This window comes from Camarhynchus parvulus, chromosome 4 (assembly GCF_901933205.1).
Source record: "Camarhynchus parvulus chromosome 4, STF_HiC, whole genome shotgun sequence".
In the NCBI taxonomy this organism is placed as follows: Eukaryota; Metazoa; Chordata; class Aves; order Passeriformes; family Thraupidae; genus Camarhynchus; species Camarhynchus parvulus.
In genome coordinates, this window is record NC_044574.1 from 9,425,971 (window position 1) to 9,443,806 (window position 17,836).

The window sequence follows — 17,836 nt, forward strand, 5'->3', positions numbered from 1 at the left end:
TTATTGTTATTTTTTCTTAAATTAATGACAATTTAGAAGGAATGATGCTATGGTTATTTAAGTCATTAAAAATGGTTTCAATTCTGAGGGTTTGGGTTTTTAAACTACATAAGATCTGAGCTGGTTCATACAGCCTGTAGGGTGGAAATAAGACTTTTTAAAAAATTCTTGCCTTATGCAGAATTTTGATTTTTTTTCCTTAACTCTGCTTTATTTCTGGTTGTTTTATCATTATAGGAAAATGAACATTTGAAGAAATTTCAGGTGACGTGGGAATTGCACAACAAGCATCTGTTTGAAAATTTGGTATTTTCTGAGCCACTCCTGCAGAATAGCTTGCCAACACTGGTGTCACAGCTAAGGTAGAGTTTAACTTTTGTTTTGTGGTTTCAAGAAGAGAAGAAAACCCATGTTTGCAACCACAGCATTAAAAAAAATATGCTGCTACAATTCAACTGGTAAAAATCTTTGTGGATCTCTCTTGAAAAGAGTGTTGTTGATTGAACAGGCTGCTGTCATAACTTGCTTGTCAGAAGAATTACAACCCTAATTTGCTTAGTTGTAGGTTACCCAGTAAAATGACAGCATCCTGTGTAAATAGTGATGGTATGACTGAGTAGTACTGTTTTCAGTTATCAGGCATTGCTGCTGTTTCTACAGCTCTACAAGCAAATTAAAGCCTCATTACCTTCTGCTTCCCATAGTGGTCAAAACTGAATTTGGAGTTTTAAGCATCTTTTCACTGGAGAAACCCCCTTGCTGTATGCTTGTAGGTCTCATGCTTTAAAGCTCCTGAGGCATTAAATTTGTATATTTTCGTAGTAGGGTTGCTCTGCTTGTAATTTGTGTACTGCCAAAGTGTTTGTGTTTTCTAGGGAAGAGGTATCAGTAGAAATTTTCTTTACCCTAAGTCTGAACATTTTTAACATACAGTTGTGGGTAGTTCATGTTGACCTCTCAGTCTTGTTTGTGATGAAGACACATTTTTGATCTGTGTACATGTGGTTTAAAGGTATTGTCTTGGGTAATTTTCCATGGTGCAAGAGCAGTTTGACTAATTCTATTACAAGAGATGTTGCACACAGCGAATCAAAAAATTTCTTTTGAGTCCTCCTTTTGCTAGTAGATACCAGAAAGGAAAAAAGAAGAGACAAAAAATTGAATTGTTGCCAGGCTCAGCAAGAAGTCCAAGGTCCCTCATAAGTTACCTGATTTGTTTAGATGGAACTAGGTTGATACTGAAAGCCTTTCTCCCCCTGTCCCAACAGCTGATTTTGTTGCTGTGTTCAGCAGCATGTTAATTGTGTATTTTTCCAGTGATCTGTGGCTTCTTTTTCTGTGATACCCTTCATGTCCATGCTTTTTGACAAGGCCTCTCTTTACCTCTTTACTCCAGCAATCCTGACTATATAAAAATATTTATATTGCCTTTATCTGCATAGCTGAGAATGCTCTTAGTGAACTTTATGGTTATTTCTTAACAAAAGCATTTTTCATTTCCTGTGCTTGTTCTGTGCTACTGCAATTAAAGTCAGAGCAACTGACTTTAAGTCAGAAGTTGTTTTTCTGCTGTCACTGTGGTGACAGCCATCTTCAAAGCTTACCAATATCATGAAATCAGAATCTCTTCCTGCAGGACTTTGTTTTCCAATGCATTTGTGTTTTCTCGGTAGTTTATGTGAAACACCCTTGAACTTATGGTTTTGCTTAGTTTGGTTGACATGAATAATTTTTTGACAGGAAAGGTTCAGCACCAGCTTCCCATTTCTAGGTTATTTAGTGTCTGTCTTGTTTTTCTTTGATAAACATAGATTTTGTTCGTGTTCATGGTCTCTCAGGATTTTATTTTTGAGTTCTCTGTGTCTTGAAGTGACAGAATTAGATTCCTCTGGGAAGGATATATTTCTGCCTTCCATTGGAAATTAGTGGAGAAATGTTCCATCACAGAAGCCTCACATGGAAAAGCAGGGATCAGCCTAGTCCTCTGGACATTTGGTGAACAGAGAATCACTTCTGTGCAGTAAGAAAGTATTGCTAGAGTTACTTTACAAAGAGCACTGGCCTCGTTATTTTCTCTTCCTGAAGAGAAATGTGAAATGGTATTTTGACATCTCAGTTTTGCTTAGATTTTGGGTGTTCATCCTTTCTTTCATCCTTTGCTTAAATCACTAAATTTTTGTATATCTTTGGCTTTTTCAAAAAGGTGTTCTGTGGTTAGTTCCAAGGATGCTTATCAGATGTCAGACTAGAAAAGGTGTTCACATAGGGAGGTTTAAACAGCAGCTTTGTGGGGATGGAGTTTGCTCAGCTGATACAAGATCAGCTGTGTCAGTATTCCACAGCTGACAGGGGACATCTGCTGGGGTAAACTGCCAGGGTCTTCATGTGTTGTGTCTTGTTTGGCTACATGGCCAGCATCTGTGGCTTGTTAGGAGGCAGCTCAGCTGCACAGTCTGCAGACCAGCTGTAAGGGCTGTCCATGGCTTAGCAAGAGTTAATTATTCAGCAGGGCTTCTAGGTCAGACACAGCATCTCATAAGGATATATTTTCATAATGAGTGTTTGAGGAAATCCAGTTCTTTCAAAGGTCAGTGGGTAGTACTTCCTGATAAAGGTGTCAGTATGAAGAATTTCTTAGAGGTTAAATAATATTGATTGGGTTAAGATGCTTCTGATTCCATGCAGCCTCTGACATGCCCTCTGAATTCACCACACTGCTTTATTGGGATGTGGTGACCAATGAAGTGACCAATATCTGGGGCTTCTCTGTCTCCTTTGCTTTTCCAGCATGGGATGGGACAGTGGTTAGGATATTTGCAGAGCTTAGTTTAAATGCCATTGTCCAAAAAAATTGTGTTCCTGATCAAAATATGTAGGCAGAGACGGTTTGTTAACAGGTATGGCTTGGAAGTCTCAGTTACTTTAAAGTGAGCAATTGTTAAATTTTATGTATGTGTTATCCTTTTTGTTACCTTTGTTTTTACTGCAGTTGAGGAACTTACTGCACCTCTGTTTAAAGGACTGAAATGTTAACTATATTATTTTATACTTGCCTTGGGGGGGTGAAAGTGTGTTTACTAGGATCACGTTACCTTTACTCAGAATCACAATAAAAAATGAAACTGTAAATGCTGTTGCATTGCTAGTACAATTTTTTTGAGTTCTTTTTCTTCTAACTTGAGCACATTTTAAAAATTATTTAATGTACAACTGCTGTGTGAAAGAATAGTACTAGTCAGGAGCAGTAATGATAACAAATTACTGATTTTTATATAGTAGGGATCTGATTTTCACGTGATTACATAATACTAGAAACGAAGGTTCCAAAAAAAGTAGTGGATTGTGGTCTGGTAACAGGAGTTGACAGTGTTTGTACTAATAGTAAGGAAGCGTTGTAGCACAAAGGCACTGTATCCACTGAAACTTCTTTTTGTACTCTTCAACCCATGGACAGCCCAAGTTTTAATGTGCAGAGTTGCTTGTGCACCCTTCTTAAGTGGTTGTGTTGCAGGTTCTAGGCAAAAACAGCAAAACAAATTTGGCAAATTCACACTATCAGCTGTAACTTGGTGCTTGCTGAGTTGTCTGTTTGCTCAGGTCTCCATTATGTTTAATTGCCAAGTTAAGGGGTTAGTTCTTTGCCAGGTGACAGGCAGGACTGTGTGGTTCTGAGATTGGGTTAACATCCTATTGCAATGAAGATCTATAACCTCCCTGAAATGCTGGAACTGGGCTTAAATATCACATTTTGTGATGCTTCAATTTTGGTTTTTGGTACTGACTTTGATTGCTATACAACCTCTGTGACAAATTAATTATCACACAGCTTCTCTGTAATTACTGAGTAGAAAAATGTTGTAAAGCTTCAGTTTACTTATGACACTTGACAGGTCATTACAATTCAGTGTGGTTTAGACACATGTTATTGAGTAGAATTTTGTCTTCTATTATTTGTCAAGTCAGTGTGTTGGGAGTTGGCATATTAACTTAAGAAGCATTATGCTGTGCAAAGATGCAGCAGTAGGAAGGGAGGTAAGTCTGTCTCCTATTTCTGGGGCTCCTCACAGACACAGTCAGCAGTGAGTGGCATCCCCATGTTGTGAATTCCATGCTGCTCAAGTGATAGTAGATAAACTGCTTGTATCTCACTTGCCTCATTCTACAGCACATTTCCCACCTGGAACTCCAACTCGTCTGGTATTCTTTTTAGCACTGGTCATGAGAATTCTGCCTAACAAGCTTCTGGCTTTATTTTTATTATGTAACTCTGCAGTGGATAGTCAACATGTATATTTAGCCCATAGAATTTGGAAGGATAAATATATCAAGCAACCAAATTTGAACAAATAGGTTTGTCATCTGGTTGCTCATGGGAAAGAGGCTCTAGCAATGTGGCACTTCCCACATTCTTGCTATTGTTGGTTACAGAAGATTGGAATAAGCAGAGTTTGGATGTTTTTTGAAAAACTACTAAAAATACTCAGTTTTGGGGATACAAGCAGCTCTGTGGGCCTAGGTGTGTCAACAATCACATTTTCACAACATTCTTTTTGGCTGGCAGATCTTAAAAGTGTGATTCTTCAGTGAAATGTCTCTTCTGTAACAAGTGCTGTTTGAACTTTCAGGCTTGGAACAACCCACGATTCCTGTAGTGAAGATATGTACAGTACCTTGCTACAAAGGTATCATCAGCTGGAACAGGAAATGGGCCAAGTTGCTGAAGCATGGCTTGAATGCCAGAAAAGAATAGATGATTATGTTGATGAACAGGTAAGAGTCATGCAAACAGTCTCAAGACTGATTATGTAGGGAGCAGCCCATGCAGGACTGTGCCTTCAGTGAAGAAAAATTTCTTGGGTATTTGTATCCAGGACTTTGAAGCAACAAAATGTAACTTTTTTCATTCATGTTAGTCATTCAAAATAGAAAAGCATGAACTTAAAATACTTAGTGGTGATTGTACAATGACATATTCACATTGTTGAAGCAGACTGTTGTGTTCTTGTTTAGAGATGGTCTTTGAAAATTTTATAAATATGTTAGCCCGTAAATGAGCTGTAGGAAAGAAAATAATCTGTTCCACAAAACCCCCTAAGCTTTCAAAGTAATAAGTGCACTAAATGAAATCCAGAGCAAGAGGTAGATTTTAAAAGTTACTACATGTTTCATGGTGTCATGATGATCACTGAACAGTTGTCAAAATGGAAACTCCAGTTTGTCTCAAGGCTAAATATTTGAGACCTCTGAAGCAGTCCTTTAATCAACTATATGGTCTGGTAGCTTATTCTTTGGATTTGTGCTACATTTCAGAGAATAATCATGTTATTGTGCTGACTCCTATGTTGCTGAGAGCTTAATTTTCAGAAAAATAGCTTTTATTTTGGAAGTGGTTGTTCATACTCTTCAAAAATTTCTCCTGTGGCTTTTGCCTCATACTCAAAAAAAATTTTTTAAAACACCTCAGGGAAAGAGTGAATATCTGCTTAGTTCAATCCTGAGTGTTCTAGAAGAAAAAATGTCTTGGAAATATAACTGAAGATAGAGAATTCTATGAATTCTAGAAACTTCCTTCTATTTTGAAGTTTTATGAGCAGTAGGAATATGGAGAACTAATTTGAGATTTAGTAATACTGTGTTGCTTCCATAGATGACAAACATATTTAGTCTTATGATGCACTGTAAATGTCCTTCAGAAGTTGTTCCCTGTGTTGAAGATTCAAGTGAACTTTTACCATTAATTCCAGCGCCTTAACAGGATATAACTAATTTTATTTTTAGAGTTCACTCTATATTTGGGGACTGCATCTGTGTGCTTTGAGTTAAAAAGTTTTCTCTTGGTCTGGCTGCTTTTGCTTTTTTCTCTTTTTCCAAGAGAAATTTTGACCAAATCAAATATTTGATTACACCTCAGTAAAATGTTATCACCTCACATTTTATGCTATTAGAAGTCATCTTTCCCATGGTGTCAGGGTATCATGGCTGTCTGATATTGCCTCTCTGGTAAGAAAAGGAGCCCACTTCACTGCCATCATTTAGCTATTTTTTTTTTCAATGGCATTTCTGTAGAGTCACATTCATGTTTGGTTTCTGACTGGTTGTTCTGCACCACTTGATCAGCTCTTAACTGACTTTTCTGTATTTCTTTTTATCAAGTGACCATGCAGCTGCCACAAGTCCTGTCTTGTAGCGTTTTTTAAATTTGCTCAGTGAAGCCTGTATCCTATGCAGACAGGCGCTCTTCTCCCAGTTGGGGAATTTAATGTGATGACTTCTTTCCTAATGACCAAAAGTACCTGCAATGATGCAGGGAGGTCGGTAGGAGAAACAACTGTAAAACTTAAACCCTCAAATTTTAAAGAAGATAGTCAGATTTATATTGGTATTTATTTGTAGGAAAAAGCAGTTTCACAGTCCTGCCTTAAACCCTGCGTTGTTGATAACCTATGATACTCTCTTGATCAAAAATACATTATTCAGTATAACTGTCATACCTGAATTTGCAGTGATATTTTTGTCAACAAAGTAGAAATCAAAGCCCAGCTGCTACAGAAACTGTGGATCATTCACTTCATAGTGAATGCATGTTCATTAGTTTCTTGCTTCTTGGCTCAACAAAATCGTGAGGTTTTCTTGGTAGTGTTTGAAAAGTTAAAAAAGAAAGGAGATCCAAGAATGGTTCTCACTTATGTATTGTGGAACTATATCCAAAGCAGCCCATCAGCAAAGATAATTGATGGACCCTTCACTATAGTATGTTGTCTTACATGTTGGTAAAAAAAGAGATTAGCTCTTGCAAGCAACACAAATATTAATTGTTTAAGACGGTGTAAGATAGCTGTGCCATGCACAGACATAACTTAATGCACTGGTGGGCCATGTCTGTATGCTGTGATAAAGTTGAGAATAAGGAATCATCTGTATCAGTGCCTGAATTAATCGTATGCTAAATCTGAGGAAAGTCTTTGGAGTATCTTGAGTACAGGAGAGTTTTAAGTGTATGCAGCTGTACATCCAGATTGTGATTTCCTTACCAAACTTACATTACAATTACCTAGGAGGTCCTGGGATATTTCAACAAGTAATTGCTAGACAGTCATATGTGCTTTGTGACAAAGGATCTCCTTTTTTTATTTCCCTTTTTAATTATAATTTTTTTTTTACTGAAATGTTTTTGCCCAGGCAAAATATGTCTCTCCATATTAATGTGTGATTTTAATTTTTTTTAAAGTCCTGGTCAACTTAATAGAAAGATAATATGGGCATAAGTTGTTTTTTGTCTTTTTGGTGGCTGTATAGATAACTGAAGCAATCGTTATTTTTTTGTGCTGAGAGTTTGTGATAGGAGGAATTATTTTTGTTATTTCTAGTGAAATAGTCTAGGAAAATAGATTCACACATGAAATCTGGGAAGATCAAATGTGCAATTTACATTTGGTGCAGACTTTAAAATTTGGAAGAAACAAGCATCCTGTGATATGTGTATGGGCATCAGAGTTTTCACAGATGATTTAATGTTATGTTTCTGTTCTGACCAGGCTGCTGGCTTCATTTCTTGATTAAACCCATTTCAGAATGGAAGAGTACTTATTCACCTGTCTGTCTTGCTTGTCTGATGGAGCTCAAATACTTTTTAGCCTCAAATAAGTAGGGAGGAAGGAAGAGGGTGGTAGTGACCCTCTCTTCTCCATTGGGCAGTGTTAATCATATTCAGTCCAGATGTACGAGACTGAAGTGTAAATTTTTTCCTCTGATGGCATTTGAATTTATCTCTCCCTCCCTAGCAGAGTTCTTGGGCATGATTCATGTGGTTTGTGTTGCAGCTGCTTTGCTCTGGTGAAATAAATATTCACTGGGGAAAAGGAAGGAGGGAGAGAAGTGGGTTTCTATTATTTATGGAATCGATAACTTAAGATACTTGTAGATATGGAGTATTGGCAAGGCTGCAAAGGTGGAAGTAGGAAAACTTGAGTATCAGCTCCTGTTCCCATTAATGCTCAGGTACCAGGCCTTATCCTGGGCTGTTTGCTGTGACAGTTTCGGGGCAGGCTTGAGTAGGCAGCTCCCAGTTAATGCACTGGCTGTTTTAAATGTCGTTCTTTGGCATTAAAAGTCTTCTCTTACAAAGTGTAGTGAATGCAGGTGGCTGACTTTGATGGTGAGGGCTCAGGTGTCAGGGCACCCAAACCAGTGAGAGCTGCTGGCCTTAAATATAGCCCAAGGGTTCTCAGGGGCTGATAGTTCATGCAGGATGAAATTTCTGATGTTACTTCGCACAGGCTCTGCAGTACCTTTTAGTGTGTCTAAGAAGTGGTATGAGTGATTTAAGAATATTTCATAGATGTCTTTTTTTTTCTTATTTTTTATAAACACATGTGGACATGGTAAACTCATTTTTTGGTGTTAGCGTTATCTCACTGGAGTAAAGGAAATCCAAATCCACAGTAGGAATTAAAATATGATGCTGATAGTTTCAGAAATTAATTAGGCAGATTTTTTTCACTTAATACTGTTTCAGATCCCCAGCTTAAAATTTTATCTTCCTAAGTAAATAATGATAATAGCAATAATATGCTTAGCTTAGTAGTGGGACTTTAAACTTTTTATCAAGTATGAATTTCTGGAGGCATGCTTTTGAGGATAAAAAGAATGTTGCTAATGGTGTAACCTAGTGGTCTTTGGCTCACTAACCTATTTTATGAAGTAATCTCATATTCTATAAGGTGATAGATTATGATGATGATTATTATTATTTAGGTAAATTTTTAAAAATGTCTGTAAAACATAACCCAGGTAGTTGTTTTTCCTCACTGATGAAGTAATACTGTTACAATGTTGTAATGTACAACATGAGAAGTTTTGTTCTTGCATTTTGCTGCGTTAAAGTTCATGAAAGCTTTTGCGTTCCCTCAGAGTCAATTTATTTACTAAATCAGAAAAATATCATTTGTGTATTAAAAGTTACAAACTCTTATGTTCATTTATGTTGATGTGATTTGAGAGACCAGCAATTATAAAGTATTTTTCCAGCCTTAGATGAATCAAGGGGCATGAAGAACTTTGATGATTAAATAGTGTTAGCCTAGGTCACTGCTTTTGATCCTTTTGACTCTTTGGCTGATTAATTCCACATGTGGTACTTCAGGGTTTACACTTGTGCCTGCACTGGGGCCTTGCTGTAAATCCAGTATCTCTAGATTTTAATGGATTGCTGTGAATCTGAGATGTTGAGTATTTAATAGCAATCGCTGTTTATCAAAAATATTATGAAGCTATTTAATGAAAAGAAATATTAACATAAGGAGTAAGAGTGCAAAAATCCAAGTGGAAAATACAAGTGAAAAATCATGTAAATTTGAGTCACTTCTTTCATTGAAGTGACTCAAATTATTAGCAAATAAAACACATTTCGTATTGACTAAGTGTGTAAGTACTTGCAGAGTAGTATAGATCAGCTAGGTTTAACGAAACAGACCAGTTGACAACAAAGTAGGTTTTCTATTGTTAAATCAATGAGTTTTCCTCAAATTCTGTTTTAGATGGCAATGAAAACAAAACAACGCATGCTAAAGGAAGACTGGGAATTTTTTAAACAGAGACGTTTTATTGAAGAGCAGGTAGGATTTTTTTTTCATACCCTTCTAAGTTATACTAATGCTGCACATGTATTTGTAAGATGCAAACATGAGTGTAGTATGTTGTGCTAGTTCTGTGCAATCTAATTCTGCAACTATGCCAGACATGAAATTTGCTCGGTTAAAATGCAGAGAAGTGAGATCCAAGAAGAGCAGGTAAAAGTCCTGTAATCTCAGTTACTACAAGGTAAAACATAAACACTGTGGTCTTAGGACTGAATGCCAGGTGTTTAAAAACTTTGTACGAAAAAGCATGGAATTTTTGTTGCCTTAGAGTGGGATCTGTAGGAATCCATAAAGTTAGAGGGTTTCAGGTTTGTGGGAAAACAGACAGGCTTCAGTGCAGCAGGATCCCAAACAGCCAATACATTGAGTGTGGAGCTGTCTCAATGTACATGGTAGGGAATACTGTGCTCAAGAATTTAACAAATGCCTGTGTGTGTGCAGGAGTAGGAGCCTCAGTGTCAGGGCAGGTGATTCCACCTGTTGAGACCCCAGAGATAGCTCCTGCAGTTGCTTTTTGGGGAAAGGGCTGAGCAGAACTGTGTTCCTTTTTTTAAGCTGTAACCAGAGAGGGGCCAGTAGAAGTTTCTACCTTATTCTAAAACTGCTGTTTAAGACTCAGTACTCTCTTCTGCAGCCTAGAAGTGTTCAAGTGTGCATCATGCTTTCCATAAGAGTACAGTGGGCTTCGGCTAGAGTCAACTCTGGATGGAGAACGTCTCCGTTCCTGTACCAGTATGCAGAAAGAAACGCTAGTCATGAGCCAGAGAGAGTATGATAGTACATTTTAATAAACTTAAACTTAAGCTTAAATTGGCAATGTCTCAAAGCAGTCATCAGTAAATACTTTTTCCTATAAGGAACATAAGCCTGTGTTAACCATGTATTCAGAACATCTGGTATACAGGTCTCCTCAGAGGACTTGAGGAAGAATCCTCTTTTTCCTTGATCCTCATTGGCCTTAAGTGAGCTGTAAGACCATGGCTGCTTGGGTAAGGATCAGGTCTGGGCATCTGCAGAAGTGGGAGCTTAGGCACATCCTTGTTTAACCTAAGGCTTGTAGGTACCTAATGAAATTAGGTGCTTTCAGGATTAGGCCTCTGCCAGGTGGAGATTATTTGGGTTGTGTTTTTTTACTAATGCAGTCAAGTCCTGTTTTGGGCAGCTACTCTTGACTCCATGCCATGGTAGCTAACAAATTAGTCCTAAATTCTTTTGATTTGCAAGTTAAGGGTCAGTTTGCTTTCCCCATTTGTCAGCAGTGTCCTTTTGTGCATATCATGAAACAAGACAAAAACTGCTCAAGTTCAGAATGCATCAACAGAAATACAGTGCAGGATGTACATATGAATGAGTCAGGGAGACAGACTTGTCCACTGTCCTATTTCACAGTAGAGACAGACTTTATTTGAGGAGTATTGATGCCAAATGTTTGTCATTTGTAACTTTGAACTTCCTTTTTGTGATCAAAATGCCACCTTCATGGAATTATTCTGAATTATTCTGCTTTTAAATAATTTTGCCCAAAGAACCCTTTTTCTTTGGGCAAGAAAGGGTTACATAGGTTATGTAACTTGTCATTATGTGCCATTGAGTTTTTAACGGGAAGACTTGCACTACTAAAACACTGCTTTTACCATTTACTTCAGCTTAATAACAAGAAAGCACTATCTGGGGAGAACAACTTCACAGACACAATGAGACACATGCTGTCATCACGTTTGAGCATGCCTGACTGTCCCAACTGTAATTATAGAAGAAGGTGAGCTGATGTTTTTAGTATGAAATCATAATAAATCATTACTTTCCTGTTCAAGGGGAAATGAAATACATTATTGGAACAAAGAATATGGTTACTTTAAATAGTTAAACAAGATCATAAAAATCTGTAATTTAATTTTTGAGCAGATGTACTTGTGATGACTGCAGCCTTTCACACATTTTAACGTGTGGCATCATGGATTCTCCCATAACGGATGATATCCACATTAACCAGTTACCACTACAAATTGATTCTGCTCCGGATTATTTATCTGAGATCCGCCCACCCAGTATGTCTTCAGCAAGTTCAGGATCTGGATCCAGCTCACCTATCACAATTCAGCAACATCCCAGACTCATCCTCGCAGATAATGGTTCTGCACCAACTTTGTAAGTTCCTTTTTCTGTTTTAAATGTTTATAGTGAATTGGACTTAAGCAGGCAAATGACATTGGCAGGCTATCATTATGTAATGCTAGTTTTGCCTCAGAAAATTATTTAATAATGGTACTGTATTCAGCTGGCCACAACTCCAGCTGTATGTTGTGCAAACTTACATATATGAAAAAAGATGCTGTCACATTTCTGAAAATTTGTGAAGATACTGAATACCAGTATTCCTAGAAGTTTTTGTAGTGTGTGCTCTCCTGCTTTGCAATTACAGGGACATCAGATATTAGTCTACTTTAGAGCATTGTCTTGAAATGTCAGATTTTCCTAAACTGAGCAAGGGAACTGGCATTCCTTTCTTTGAAGGATCATCATTTCACATGAATCTCTTTAGTTCCAAAAAAAGCCTTTATTATATGGCTATTTGGATTGTTGAACCTGTGTTAATATGGCCTGCATCAATAATTTTTGTCCCTATCAGAAGTATCTGCCACCCAATTTTGTACACTCCAATCAGTTTTTATCAGATTTGAGACATTAGTCTAATGGTGAACTTCCACCCCTTCATGATTCCAAAGACTTAAAGCTGCTTGGTGGGCTGGCTTTTGTGCTCAGTATGGCTACAGCTAACCAGGAGTCTCCTCTGTTACGTGCTATTCTAAAGAAATACTTTAAAACTCCAACTTGAGTTACTTTCTTGGTGGGAACACTGAAATAATGAAATACGTGCTGTAGGTGCAGTCAGGGGGATTTGCCATAGCGTTCTGTGCTCATAGGCTGTGCTGAACGAGGACAGTGCAGATGTGTGGGGTGTTTCTGGTGACTGTCAGTCACTAAGTTCCATTTTCTCTAAGCGTTTATCTACTGCCACCAATGGTATAGTGTTCCATTACAGAGCTGTAGTTTCTGCACCCATTCAGAGAGCACTTTAAAACAGCTACATGTTCTTAAACGTGTACTTTGCCATTTCTTTAAACTCTCACTAATTTTGGAGCTGAAATGTCAAAAATTGTTCACTTTGTCTCTTCAGAAGGTAGATCAGTTCAATCCAAGTATTATTTACTGTAAGAAGCCTATTTTTAGGGAAATACCACTGCTCTTTGGGGAAGTGCCATTTTATGTCTCATACTATCTGCTGCGTTTTGTTTCTTCATTGCACATTTGAAATATGCCTAATGGTGCCATCATGTAATTAAATTTTGGCTGAGTATTTTATGGAATGCAACAAGATAAAAGTACACAGTTTAAGAGCTCTTTTAAGAGCTCTGGATTATTGTAGCAACGTGAACTAACTGATCTTTGCAACACTTCCCTGGAGTGAGTAATTAAATGTGCACATCGTTTTACTGTCTATCTGTTAGGCAAAAAAAATTCACTTAGTATTTTAGAGCAGATTTTGAAAAGCATGCAGATGTGGGGTTGTCTACAAACTAATGGCTGTTGAGAAATTTAAGAGCTACTGTGATGTGTTCGGTGTTCCCTTTTTACTGGTGTGACATTTAATGTGTGGAAAAATTCAAATTTTATATTGTGGTTTTTCCACTTAGCAATTTGTATGAAGGAAGACATTGGCATAAAGCTTTTTTCATCAAATTGAAGACCATCAGTATCTTGGAATTACTAGTTCCATAGATTCTTGGCCAGAAAACAGTGTTTGAAAACGGTGTTCTCAAAACCAGTAGAGAATCTTATTTTCAGTTGAGTCTGTCATTCAGGCATGTGACTGCTACACTGAGCAGTATTGTGTGGCAGATTGTTTGTTTTGCTTGCTTGAAAAAGTAAATTCAAGTTGAAAAACTTGGAAGACCATCCGTTGATTCCTAATTGGAACATTTATACAAGGGATACCCTCAACTTTATTTCATCTTGATATTGTAGCTGCTTTCACTGTAACTGAGCATTGGGATTTATCTAAGCCTCTTGTCCCCTCAGTGGTAGTGATGATGATGATGTTGCACCATTATCAGCAAAATTTGCTGATATCTACCCTCTGAATAATTACGACGATGCAGAGGTTGTAGCCAACATGAACGGAATCCACAGCGAGCTGAACGGCGGCGGCGAAAACATGGCCCTGAAAGATGAGGTACAGCATTTACAGTGTCCTAGCTTGTTCTGCTTTTTGGATGTGCTCACTGGAGAAAGGCGTGTCCTTATTAATGTCCCCATGTTAATGAGTTAATGTTGTCCAGTCTCCTCAGGTGAGCAGTACTAGCAGCAGTTCCTCAGAAGCAGATGATGAAGAAGCAGATGGGGAGAGCAGTGGTGAACCACCAGGGACTCAAAAGGAGGAAATGTCTCTAGGAAAAAGGGCATTAAGGAAAGATGAAACAAAAATGGATAGTCCACCACCTTCTTACCCCAGCCAGCAGGTACAGTCATCTAAAAGCATCTTGTGGTAGATTAATTTCTGAAATGTGGCTGTTGAATGAGAAAACATTTACATCATAAATTAATTTTTAAATTAAAAATATTAAGTTGTCAGTAGGTAAGTATGACACCTAAAATAACTAATTGTTACATTGTCATGTCAAATAATCTTTTAGTCAAAACCTGAAATATGTCAGTTGTATTAAAATTTGCTTCAGGAAAAGGGGAAAAAGCCTGTTCCTACCTGTATGAATGAGAAACATAAGCTAACAAGCATTTCTGTTTGGAAGATCAGCCTGGTCTTTGCTAAATGTTAGTGTTACGTTATTTGAAATTAATTAGGGTTGGGGGTGGATGTTATGAGTACTTAGTTAACACATATTTCTTTCATATGCTATTTGAGGATTGCCTTTCTCTGTGTAAACCCTGTGTATTTAAATCAGTTGCATGGCTCAACAGCATGGGTCTTGGGATGTTTGGTTTGTTTGTTTTTAATGGTTTGAGGTTATGAAGCTCTTGACTGTAAGGTCATCAGACCACCTAGAGAATCATGCCTGGTCTATCTGCTCTGCAAGTAGCGGTGTTTGGTTTAACAACTGAGCACCAAAGCAAAGGATCCAATGGATTTGTCTCTGTAACCACGAGGATTTCAATCTAAGTTACCCTGCAGCTACAGCACAGGCTCACTGCTTTGAGAGAGACTGTCACTTTTATTTGTTCTTATTGCATGAGAGGAGTGCATATTGGTGCACCTTTTCAGACCTCAGACAATCACCTCCCAGCAGATGTTATCCTCTGGTTAGGATGTTTTAAGACCTTCCACTGGAAGTATTAAGAGTATTAAACTAATTTTCTTTCAGCGAGTACATTGAGGGTTTATTCTATGTATTGCTGACCTATGCCTTGAAAATTACATGGGGTGAGACCTCTGTAAGACTAGTTTGAAACTGGTGAAGAGATTCAGTATGTGTTGTGGAAAATCAAATTAGATTATATAAGTCTGCTTGCCTTAGGGAAGCAAACTAAAATGCAAGATAAAAAGATGGATTAGCCTTTTTCTTTTCTTTGAGGAATAAGAGTATTTTCAGAATGATTCTGAGGAACTCTTAATGACTTTGTTTTTTTAGTCTGATCTTCTAATCAGAGCTGAGTAGTGTAGTGTTGTATTTAAGTGATCAATTTCGCTTATACATGTCATGTGAATTTGAGATTTTTTGACATTACCTCTTGGGTTTGCGTATTTACTCAGTACCTCTATTTCTCTTGGATTCTTTTTCAGTACCCAGTTTGTCAGAATTGGGGTTTGAGTCTCTTCAGTTTGTTTGAAATATTTTTTCCATTTTCATTTGTTAGTAGATTAGTGTTAATTTCTGGATAGTACTGGGTTTTTTTATTATGAAGGTGGGGTTTATTTTGTTTTCTTTATACATGGAATGAATTCAGTTGTTGTATTTGGTTTATGAAATCTGTTATTTATTAAAATATGCCTTGTGTTAAAGGGTGTAATGCCTTTAAATGATAATGATGAGTTACTTGTTTCTGAGGAGATATTTAAGAAGAGCATCACCTGTCAGTTCTTCTCTAGAAAGCTAATCTTAATGTTACATTTTTGGAAAAATGTGAACTGCCACATTGGTGGGAAAAGGAGGAATTGGGAAGTATTTTTGGTATTGCTTCTGGTAAAATTATCTACCAGTGAAATGTCAGGTGACAGTGCTGGAAAAAGTAATGAGCTGAAAGGGAAATGGAGCTGCTCTTTCCTGAGCTGCTTTTTTTCTAAAGTCTGGAGTTCTTTTGAGACAACGGAGGCTGATGATACCTTTAGATCAGTACAAGTTTCTGAAGTGTGGATTTTTCATGGTTGGTGTGATTGTGAAATCATTAGGAGAAATGTCAGCCTCACACATTTACAGAGTAGTTGAGTTTGGAAGGGCCTTGTGCAGATAATCCAGACCAGCCTTCCTGGTCCAAGCAAGATCTAGAGAGAGTTGGTCAGCACAGTGTCCAGTTGGGTTTTGAGTACCACCATGAGTAGAGGCTGTAGAACTGCTGTAGCTGTTATGCTCCAGTGTTCAGCCACTCTCACATCACAAATGAGTGGTTTGAGTGGAATTTCCTGTATTTCAGTCTGTGTCCATTTCCTCTGATCCTTTCATGGGATGCCACTGAGAGGAGCCTGGTGCTGTCCTCTCTATTCTTCCCTTCCCCACCCAGTCAGTGTGAATCTCCTCTTTGAGTCTGAACAGTCCTAGTGCTCTCGTTCACTCCTTGACAGATGCTCCCATCTTTGTGGTCCTTCCCTGGTCTGACAGCAGGGTGTCCCTGTCCCTGTCTCTCATACTGGGGAGCCTGGGACTGAGCCTGGCACTGGTGTCATCAGTGCTGAGCAGAGTGGAGAGATTGCCTCCCTTGACATGTTGTTTGTGCTCTGCCTAATGCAGCTGAGGACTGTTTTCAATTTGATCAGCTAATCAACTCTTACCACTACTTCCCACCTCTTTTTTACATATGCTTGGAAAATTGTGAAAAATATTAATCCAGTTAGACTTTTTCTTTTTATACTGGGGTGATTGCCTAGTAGTGATCGAATGCTGTCAAGGTTTGTATCAGTTGTATCAGTTTTGCTTGTTGTCACTCATAGTGGACATTAAATCTCTATATGGTATGAAATCTCTCAGTTTTTAGGGTATTCTTTTAAGAAAAAGATTCTTCACTAGTGCTTTTGTTTCACTATGAGACTTTTCTATTGGTACTAGAAAAAAATTATATGGATGCTCTGAAAATATTAATTGATGTATGCAAAATGAAATAATGCTACTGATTACTAAGATTTATTGTCTGTTGAGTAGATTGAATTTTTGATGGGTTTTGTTGGGGTTTTTTATAGGCTGACCAAGGTCCAAATGCTTGTGAATGTCATGTTTGCAAACAAGAAGCCTCAGGACTAACAGTCTCTGCACTCGCAACTGGACGCCTGCCTGCTGGGCACCAGTTTATGAATCCTGAAAAACCTGCACATCCTGCACTTCATCTTTACCCTCACATCCATGGACATATACCATTGCATACAATTCCTCATCTGCCTCGGCCACTTATCCATCCCACCTTGTACACTGCTTCTCCCTTCACACACAATAAGGTAAGCCTGACCAATGGGGATGGATGCATCCCCATCCCAGGAAAAATTCTGTACAGCTGTATAAACCAGCATGACTGAGTATCAGTGGAACAATGAAAAGTTGCTGCAAATTGTCGTTTGGTTCTCATATTCCTTTTGCAAGGAATGCTGAGGGCAGGGAGTGAGTTTGAGAACTGCTGGAAGGTTCATAGAGAATGGCTGATGGTATTTTTTCATCAGGAAGACTGATAATGTCTTCACTGTGATTAGAAAGCATGTTTAGTCAAATGACGCTTGCAAGGTGGAAGCCGTGATAGATCTTCAGTCAGTGTAAGAAAACTAATTAAGTCTTCATTTTATATGCATCAGAAAAATTTAGTATTCCATTTTGGCAGTAATATTCTGGGATTTGTTGTTAAAATTTTTGTGAATTCTTCTCTTTTTTTTTGGTTGGGATTTGTTGGGTTTTTTTGAGCAAACAGAGACACAGGAGTCTTATTTCATATTTGTAAGGGGTTTTTTGTCCTTCAAGAGAACTTGTGTTTCTGCAGGTTCTGCAAAA

General features: G+C 37.9%; 1 protein-coding gene across 2 annotated transcripts in view; it reads left to right on the plus strand.

Annotated features, from left to right (window-relative positions):
* FAM193A (family with sequence similarity 193 member A) overlaps positions 1-17,836 on the plus strand; it is a 46,820-nt gene that overhangs the window by 11,114 nt on the left and 17,870 nt on the right. Inside the window, exons 2-10 of one of the 2 annotated variants that reach the window (XM_030946936.1) lie at positions 238-362; positions 4,626-4,770; positions 9,537-9,614; positions 10,895-10,975; positions 11,285-11,397; positions 11,544-11,786; positions 13,719-13,872; positions 13,979-14,158; positions 17,044-17,295. In XM_030946936.1, coding sequence (XP_030802796.1) covers positions 238-362; positions 4,626-4,770; positions 9,537-9,614; positions 10,895-10,975; positions 11,285-11,397; positions 11,544-11,786; positions 13,719-13,872; positions 13,979-14,158; positions 17,044-17,295 — 1,371 coding nt within the window. The remainder of the gene's footprint in view (positions 1-237; positions 363-4,625; positions 4,771-9,536; positions 9,615-10,894; positions 10,976-11,284; positions 11,398-11,543; positions 11,787-13,718; positions 13,873-13,978; positions 14,159-17,043; positions 17,296-17,836) is intronic. The other variant, XM_030946935.1, reaches the window with a different exon arrangement.